This window comes from Plasmodium reichenowi, chromosome 14 (assembly GCF_001601855.1).
Source record: "Plasmodium reichenowi strain SY57 chromosome 14, whole genome shotgun sequence".
Classification (NCBI taxonomy): Eukaryota; Apicomplexa; class Aconoidasida; order Haemosporida; family Plasmodiidae; genus Plasmodium; species Plasmodium reichenowi.
The window spans coordinates 1658695-1668768 of NC_033659.1; the positions used below are offsets into that span (position 1 = coordinate 1658695).

Sequence of the window (10074 nt, forward strand, 5' to 3'; positions counted from 1 at the left end):
TTCAAAACAAATAAATAAAAAAAAAAAAAAAAAAAAAAAAAATTAAAGAATAACAAGAATATTTATTATATATATATTTATATTTATTATATATATATTTATATTTATTATATTATTTTTATAAGTGTGAATAATCTTATTATATGATCAGATATCGGACACATATATATAATATATGCTTAATCAAAATTGACAATAGATATCTTTGTTATCAAAATTTGAATTCCTATAATTGGAATCATTTGGATTAATATTTCTCTCTTCATAATTTATGGAATTATTATTATACGATTCATAGGAACTTTGTATATTTTGTTTACTACTTTGACTAGTATTATTATCATTATTTGCAGATTTAAATTTATATTGATTATTGATTTTTTCGTAATGTTGTTCATCGGATGATGAAGCTGTTCTATTATAATACTCATTTTGATAATTGACATTATCATTAGGGTTTATATTATATATACCATCATCAAATTCATCATTATTATACTTATTATTATTATTACTATTATTTGAGGAGTTGTCTTTTATATAATTATATTGTTCATTTTGATTATATGAATATATTTTTGGTTGATAAAAATTTTTATCATTTGTATTTGATTCAGAATAATTATTCTCCATATTTTGAATTTTTGAAATTTTATCATAAATATAATCATTCATATTTTCACTACTATTATAATTACTATAATTATATGATAAAACATCATCTGTTATATCTTGATAAGTATTTTTTGAAGTATCATATTTAATATCATGTGGCATATAATTTTCTTTACTATTTTTATTAATTTTGTTATTAGAAAAGTTTTGTTTATGAATATAATCATTTGTATAATACTCATTATATGAATCTTTATTTTTTTGTTCATCAGGATTTGTATAATGTTCGTTGTGGTCCTTCTTATAATTAATTTTACAGGATCCTTTATCATAATATTTATGTTCATCATTATATTGATTTGTTTGTTCTTTTTTGTATTTATTTAAATTAATAGTTGACATGGTTGTTATTTGTTTTTTGATAAAATTGGTGTTACAATTATTTCTAAGGTGTACTAATATATACATATTTACTTCTTCATGTCTACTAAGATATGGAAAATTTCCTCCTGATTTCATTATAGCATATTTTGCTAAAGGATATGCTTTTTTCATATCATCATTTAAAGAATCGGGATAGATATTATTAAGTGTTTGTAAAATAGTAATACATTTATCATTCATATAAATTTTATCAATATTATCAGATGATAATTGTAAACTAATTCTTCCTCCTAAATCTGATGCTGAAATTAAATCAATTTCATTACTCATAAATTCTAAGGAATTCATTTCTTTTAAATCTACATGTTCATAATTTAAATAAATGTAATTTTCCAATATAATCTTTTTTAATAAAACATGAGGTAAGAAACTATAAAACTTTCCATATATATTTCTTAAAGATGCTATGGATGCAAAATTATCTGTTTTTCTATAAGAATTACATAAAATTAATGATTCTACTTTTGACGGATATAATTTAGCATACAACTGAATTAAATATCCCCCTAAATCTGAAGCAAAAAAATGAGCTTTCTTTATATTCAAATATTCTAATATGTTACACATATTTTTTATCCAATCTTTTAAATTGTTATAACAAGGATACTGTAATGATATTACTCGAAAACCTAACGTACTTAAATTATCTAACTGATAAAAATAACATCCTGCCGTTCCACATACACCATGTAAAAATATTACTATATTCTCGTTCTTACTATTAATATCATAATAACACCATACTAAATCACTTTTGGGCATGGACAACTTCTTCAAGGGATATTTTGAGCAAAATTTTTTATAACCCTCGTGCATAGACAACTTTTCTAGTTCCATTTCTTAATAAACAAATTCCAAAATAAATTAAAAGGAAAATTTTAAGGGAAATGTTAAAAATGGAAATATATACATGTACATAAATATATATATATATATATATATATATATATATATATATATATGTAATTATATTATTAATTTATATAAAAATAAAAATGATCCAATATATTTCACTTTATCCCTATATATATAAAGAAAAAAAAAAAGAAATTAATTAAGATACATTCTTTATTTCACATTATATTTATATGGTAAATATATCATAATTTTCATATAAATAGTACTCTATAATAACACGAATTAATATATATATATATATATATTTAATTAATATAGAAAAACAACAGTTCAATTCATTTTTACATAAGATATTCTTTTTTTACATTCAGTATAATCAGAAATTATTATTTATTTGTATTTATTTTATCATATTATTCTTTATTTACCTTTTTAAAATATTATATAGATATTTGCTCACATTTTAATTTTATCACTCTAGAATATAACATATATAAATATATATAAATAAATATATATATATATATATATATATATATTTTAAATGAAGTAGTTGGAAAATTATTCGTTAATAAAAACTAAAAAATTAAATTTTAGTTACTATTTCAAAATTGTTCATGGACATTTGATATTATGCAAATAAATAAAAATAAAAAAAAATATATATATATATATATATAATATGGATAATTTCACTCTTCAGTAGAATCATATGTATATTTATATATATATATATATATATATATATATATTATAAAATTATATATGTAAACTACTTTTAAACTGTTTTTATATATGTTAAATGTTGTATAGTTAATATTAAAAAAAAAAAAAAAAAAAAAAAAGTACAAAAAAAATATATGCATTCATGGTTATTTCATTTTGCCAAATTTACAATAAGTTTTTAATTTTATTTTTTTTCTCCACATAACAAAATAATTAAATTAAATATAAACATTTAACTATTTAAATATATATATTTTTTTCATACATATTTTTTAATACACATGAAATTTTTATGAAAAACTGAAAATACGGTTGTTTATTTTGTACGTAAAAAATATATTATGTATATATATATATATATATATATAAATATATATGCATTATTTATATAAAAAAAATGATACCTTTAAAGATATATATATATATATATATATATATATATATATGTATATTTTTTAGTTGTAAATATTAAAATGTGAATTTATCATAATTTCATGTGTCCTTTAATATTATTTATTTGTTTCATTTTTTATGTTATATTTATTTAAATGAAGGTATCATATGAAGAGTTGAAGGAAGAACATGCATAAATTTGTGATATTTCAAATGTGATCTTCATTAAAGTCAATATAATATATATATATATATATATATATATATATATATAATACACATGTAGGGGATTTAATTATAATTATATTAAATACACATTATGTGAATACATTTATATGTATAATTTATTCTTTATTTTTTTTATTTCGTAAGTGCAGCTTGTCCTTTAAATGTTTATTTTTATATAAAATTTTGTTCTTTTTAAATATGATTTAAATTTTTTTTAGAAAATATAAGGAATATTATAGATTTATATGCATGGGAACAAAAAAAAAAAAAAAAAAAAATTGAAACAACCTATATATAAGTATATATATAAGGTTAATCTCCTTTTATGAGTTACATTAAATTCTGGAAATATGAGAATAATTAAAATTGTCTACACACCTTTATAAATATATGTATTATATATAATAATACTCACAAGAAGTATTAATATGGGCAGTTCTTTAAATACAGAATAATTTTTTCTACATATATCAAAATTTTTTTAAGTATTATACTTTTGGATATATATAAATATATATAATACTTATGGATATTTACTTAACTTAGGAACTTCCCAAAGAATAAATTCAAACATATAATTTATATTATATATATATATAATATCATATGTATGTATGTATGTATATATGTATATATATTTTTTTCTCCTTTTTATAAGATAATTATATAGACACACTTATCAATGTAAGGTGCATAATTAGTGTCGTATCATATAAATAAAAAAACTTTCTGTATAGAAATAAAACAATTATTGACGATAATATAATTTAAATATAACCTAAAATTATAATATATAATAATATAATATTTAATTTTATTTTTACATTAGTCTCGAAATTATCAGTTTTTTTTTTTTTTTTTTTTTCTTTCTTTTTAATTATTATATTATTTTTTAAGGTTTTATAACAATAATATTTGAATATGTGTATTGTGTAATAGTTAATATATATTTGGATTTTTTTTTTTTTTTACTTCTATTATTAGGAATTATGTTAAGTCCTTCTTTCGTGTTTTCTTTTTAAATTTTTATATATATATGAAAATTAAAAAAATATATATATTTGTAAAAAAATAAATATATAATATATATATATATATATATATGTTGTGTAAAAAAAAAAAAAAATATAAGAAAATAATCAATTTCAAATCCTTTTATGAATTACAAAAAAAAAAAAAGAAAGGAATTCCTATTTTGTTATATTTTATATTTTTCATATTTGTTAAATACTTTTAAAATATAATCTGTAGCAAATACTGAAAAAATTATGGAAGAAATTTCTAAAAAGTTGGAACAGTTAAAAGAAAATATAAGGTTTAATCATGAAAATAAAATATTCGATTTAATAAAAAATGTAGAGAATTATTTTTTTAGTAATAAACCGAATCAAAAGGACAATTTAAATGATATGTTATTTTTAATACAATATTCTTTAAAATATAAGGGCATATGTAAATGGCCAAATTATAGTAACTTATTTGTAATAAATTATAATTTAAATGAAAATTTTAAAAACATGGTACAAAATAATAGAGAGTTTTTTGAAGAGTATGTAAAAATGAATATTAATAAATATAATACAAGAAATAAAGAGAAAAATATTAATCATGATGACAATAAGGATCATACGAAGTATATCGATAGCAAGGAAAATATGTTAAATAATGATCATAATAATAATATTAATAATAATAACAATTTGTTTACAAAAAATGATATCGAATTAAATGAAGATAATATGAAAAAGAAAATAAAGGAACATAATCAAATAAGTAATAATGATTATAAAAAGAAGGAAAGAAAAATAAATACTTATTTTAATGATGATATAAGCTTATTTAATAAAATCAAATTACAAATATTTATGTATATGATACTTAATAATTATAGAATTAAAATATTAGTTAACTCATTATCAGCATTAAATCGTCCTATCAATGTTATATATATAAATTGTCCAAATAATAAAGACGAGAAAAAAAAAAAAATTTACGAAAAATTTACGAACTTCTTTTCATCTTATAATAAATTAAATAATACATATATTAATAATACTAAAAAAAATAATTATCAAGGTATTATAAAAGATGATAATTGTTCTTGCTCAGAGTTATCATCATTGAATCAAAATATAAAAACTATTAATAATAATAGTTACAATAAAAAAAGTGATAAATATGTAGGAGGATATAATCCAATAAACAATACTATATGGTTATGTTCAAATAATATTACTAATTATTATAAATTAAAATATATACTAACACATGAACTTATACATGCCTTTGATTTTGCTAGAGCAAATATTGATATGTATAATTGTAAGCATATTGCTTGTTCAGAAATTCGAGCATATAATTTAAGTAATCAATGTAATTATTTTAATAGCAAATATTTTGCAGGACATAAAGATGTTTTTAATAGTTCTAAATCATCAGTAATTGAAAATACGTCAAAAAATAAATGCATATATAATAATGTATACTCATCATTATATCAATATAAACCTTGTAGTACTGATACACATACATATATAAATAATGTTTTTGATAAGTGCCTACATGATTACTGGCCATTCATGTGTCCTCCTGAGCAGGACAGTAAATACAAGCCTTCCAAAATTTTTAAGAACGATTAAAATGATAACAATGTATGAAGAAATGGAAACATAAAAAAATTTTGTCCATTTATAATATGCCTACATATATACATATATATATATATATATATATATATATATATATATATATATTTATTTATTTATTATATATGTATGTATATTTATTTGTTTATATGCCCATTGTCTAATTAACATATATATTATTCTTAAATTTTTATTCTTTTCTTATATTATTTTTTTTGTCCAAATTAATTTGTTTTTATTTGTTTGTTTGTTTGTTTGTTTTTATTTTATTTTTTTTTTTTTGTTTGTTGATATAACAATTTTTCTGTAAAATTTATTATTTTATGAAAAACAAACCCTTTTGATAGTAATACAAAAAAAAAAAAAAATAAAATAAATAAATAAATAAAATAAAATAAAATAGAAAAAAAAGACGAATAATATAAAAAAAATAAATAAATAAATAAATAAATAGATAAAATAAAATAGAAAAAAAAGACGAATAATATAAAAAAAAAAAAGTTGATATAAAAATAAGACATTATTCTTATATATATTATTCAGCTATAGCACATTTTTGTAAAACAAAACAAAAAAATAAATTAAAACAAATATATGTACACGTATAAAAAAATATATATATATATATATATACTCATTATTTTATGATAATCTTATTACCATATCCATTAATTAACTTTCCTTTTGGGCAAAATAAGTCTCTTTTTTTGTTTTTTGCTGATTCGTATCAAAATTTTTTTCTTCAACAGAAATTTGTTGCAATAAATTTTTATCTTCCTCCTTTTTATCATCTTCTATATAGCTAGCTATATTATCTTGTTCTATATTTTCGTCTAATATACTATCTTCAATTAAAGCTAGTTCAGCATCAATTTCTTGTTCATCCAAATTTAGTGGTATATCATATGAGGATGATAAAATATTTCCAATTTCTTTGGTATCCTCTATATAATCAAATAGATCATCTTGTAACTTTTCAATTTTATTTATATTTACTTTTTTAATATTTTTTTTCAGCGCCTTGCTTGTATTTTTTAAGGCCTTATATGTATCAATAGAAAGTTGAACATTATCATTCGCATATTTGATCTGATCAATATTAAATTGTATACCCATTGTGCTTTCTTTATTATTTTCATATACTTTCTTTTTTTGGATAATGTTTGCAGCTTTATTCCTTAAACTATTGATAATGTGTTGATTAACAGGATTTTTTTTTTTTTCTTCTTCAATTTTTTGTTTTATTACATTTAGTTCCTTATTATATTTTTCTATATTCTCATCAATACCTTTAACGCTTTTTTCGAGCGTGTCTAAGAGAGAGATTAAAGAAAAATACATAAAGGAAATAAACATACAAAGATGTATAATTTAAATAAATAAATAAATAAATAAATATATATATATATATATATGTATAAATGTGTGCTTATGCATTCATATTTGTATATATCAGGCTATTATATGTGTTACAAATAAATGGAAAAAATATAAGACAGCATATATGAAAATATATTTGTTAATGTATGGATATGTATATAAATAAACATATATATATATATATATATATATATATATATATATATATATTATATTAATTTAATTTTTTTACAATTTATAATATATTACCATAAGCTTCATCCAATGTTTTATCTTTCTTACCCTTGAAAAACCTTAAAAGATTAAAAAAAAAAAAAATTTAAATGAAATAATATAAAACAATGATATATATATTTTTTGTACTAAAGAAATACTTTATAAATATGTTACAATATGAAAAATAACACATAAAAAAAAAATGTGCATAATTATTATGTTAACAAAACTATGATGTTCTTTTTTCTTTTTTTTTTTTTTACTTCATAATGTTCTTTTGGTTTTATTTTGAATAATATGAAAGGAAAAATTTAAAGAGACTTCTCAATATTTTTTAACAAAAGAACAAAATTAAAAGGAAAAAAATAAAAAAGTAATAAATACACTATTAATTTATAAAATACATAGTTTTTATTTATTTATTTATTATTTTATATTATTTTAAATATTTCCAGTCTCCCAATATATTTTTACATATATGTTTACTTTCTCCCTCATAGATTGTCAACATTTTTAAAATCAACTTTAGCATTAAAAAAAAAAAAAAAAAAAATATAATATAATATAATATATGCTTATATATATTTACATTTTATGTATTCATAAATGTATATTATATTAATTTTTTTAAATTGATTATACAAAAAAAAGTGTTGATAAAATTTTATTTCTGTAAGTTTATTTTTTTTTTCACGTTTATATATAATATATATATATATTATATATTAAGTATATTTTCTTTTTTACTTCAGTAATATAGCTTTTCATATAATCCGAAATATAAATTATAAAAATATATATATATATATATATATAATATATATATATTGGCATTTTTGTAAAATTTTTTCTTTCCTTTGTTAAGAATATATGACAACATTATTATAATTAAATATAAGAAATGTAGAATTTTTTTTATTTTTATGATAACTTGATATATATTATCTGTATTACATAAAACAAGAGAAATATTTACATAATATATATATATATATATATATATATTTATTTATTTATTTATTTCATGTACCAATTAATACTATAAAACAAAATAAAAAGAGAAGATTACAAAAATGGTGACAGCTATAAAAGGAGTTTTAGTTAAATGTGATGAGCCTACCATGCAAATAATTTTAATGTTAAATGAAGAGAAGAATTTTTTAATTGAAAAGATTAGTGATACTGTTTGTTTATGTAAAGAAAATGTTCATGATTTTCTAGAAAAAGAAGTAATAAAACAATTGGAATATTCAGAAAGGCATGAAACTGAAGATTAGACTTTTTAATAATTTCTTTTGGTTAAAAAAAAATGATATATTATGATGCTGGAAGAAATATGATAAATATGAGGATGGAATTATAAATTCAAAAATTAAATATATTAATTTGTAAAAATATATTACACCTTATATATATATATATATATATATATGTATATTTATTTATTTATTTATTCATTTATGTTTTTATGTAAATATTTGATTTTTAGTTGCTTTAATTTTTTTATTCATTTTATTATTTTATTATTTTTTTTTTTTTTTTTTTTTTTTTTTGTGTGTTTAATTAACTAAAAAAACAGAAGAAGAAAAAAAAAAAAACTTGTGACAAAATAAAAACTATTTTCAACTATCAATACGATCAGTTATATCATCAATTAGCCACATGAAAGATTTTAATAGCCCTTTACCAGAAAAGGCACTACATTCATTTATACACCAATGTCTGTCCATATTCATTTCGTTCAATTTGAGTATCTAAAGAAAATGTTGAAGAAAAAATAAAAGCATATATATATATATACATATATATATGTTCATATATTTACATCATAAAGGTTACTACTTTTTATTTTACCTCAACTATTTGACTAATAGTTAGAGATTTATCAATGTCTACTTTATTTGATAAAATTAATAAAGTAGATCCATATAATCTTTCCTCCTTTAATATTTGTTTCAATTCAAATGAACATAATTGTAATCGAAACAAATCCGTACTATCAACAACAAAAATAATACCATCTACATCTTCATAATAATTTTTCCAAAAATGACGAATACTCTTTTGTCCTCCTATATCCCATATGTTAAGAATATTATTACCAAATTCTAATGTTTCAATATTAAATCCAAATGTTGGACTAACACTATAAATATCTTCACCTAATAATCTTTTTATTATAGTTGTTTTCCCAGCATTATCTAACCCTAATATTAGTATTCTTAAATTCCTTTTATTATCTTTTATTTTCTTTAGAATTTTTAACAATACCATTCTTTAAAATTATAGGCCATTATGAAATGTATATATAAATAAAATATATATATATATATATATATATATATATATATAATATATATAGTTTTTATATGTGTATATGTTTTTTTTTTCTTCTACATAATAAAATTAAATAATTTATAAGAGTACGAATTCTTCTTTGTGTCTACAAACATTTTGTTATTTTTAAAGGATTTTCATTAATCTAATAGTACAGAAAATTGAGAAAAAAAAAAAAAAAAAAAAAAATCACAAAAAAAAAAGTATGTATATAATAATATATGTATGTTTC

General features: G+C 17.8%; 5 protein-coding genes across 5 annotated transcripts; 2 read left to right on the forward strand and 3 right to left on the reverse strand.

Moving 5' to 3' along the window:
* Positions 1 to 183: 183 nt before the first annotated feature.
* Positions 184 to 1896, reverse strand: PRSY57_1440900 (acid cluster protein 33-like protein; the record flags this gene model as incomplete). Its single annotated transcript, XM_012910006.2, has 1 exon — positions 184 to 1896. One exon carries the CDS (start codon positions 1894 to 1896, stop codon positions 184 to 186), a length of 1713 nt encoding a protein of 570 aa, XP_012765460.2.
* A 2636-nt stretch (positions 1897 to 4532) lies between these two features.
* PRSY57_1441000 (metalloprotease, putative) lies at positions 4533 to 5903 on the forward strand (the record flags this gene model as incomplete). The annotated part of the gene is made up of 1 exon (XM_012910007.2): positions 4533 to 5903. One exon carries the CDS (start codon positions 4533 to 4535, stop codon positions 5901 to 5903), a length of 1371 nt encoding a protein of 456 aa, XP_012765461.2.
* A 678-nt stretch (positions 5904 to 6581) lies between these two features.
* PRSY57_1441100 (vacuolar-sorting protein SNF7, putative) lies at positions 6582 to 7773 on the reverse strand (the record flags this gene model as incomplete). Its single annotated transcript, XM_012910008.2, has 3 exons — positions 6582 to 7222; positions 7539 to 7582; positions 7769 to 7773. 3 exons carry the CDS (start codon positions 7771 to 7773, stop codon positions 6582 to 6584), a joined length of 690 nt encoding a protein of 229 aa, XP_012765462.1.
* Positions 7774 to 8578: 805 nt separating this feature from the next.
* PRSY57_1441200 (transcription factor TFIIH complex subunit Tfb5, putative) lies at positions 8579 to 8782 on the forward strand (the record flags this gene model as incomplete). The annotated part of the gene is made up of 1 exon (XM_012910009.1): positions 8579 to 8782. The coding sequence occupies one exon, from the start codon at positions 8579 to 8581 to the stop codon at positions 8780 to 8782; it is 204 nt and encodes a 67-aa protein (XP_012765463.1).
* Positions 8783 to 9127: 345 nt separating this feature from the next.
* PRSY57_1441300 (ADP-ribosylation factor, putative) lies at positions 9128 to 9779 on the reverse strand (the record flags this gene model as incomplete). Its single annotated transcript, XM_012910010.2, has 2 exons — positions 9128 to 9259; positions 9360 to 9779. The coding sequence occupies 2 exons, from the start codon at positions 9777 to 9779 to the stop codon at positions 9128 to 9130; spliced, it is 552 nt and encodes a 183-aa protein (XP_012765464.1).
* Positions 9780 to 10074: the final 295 nt, after the last annotated feature.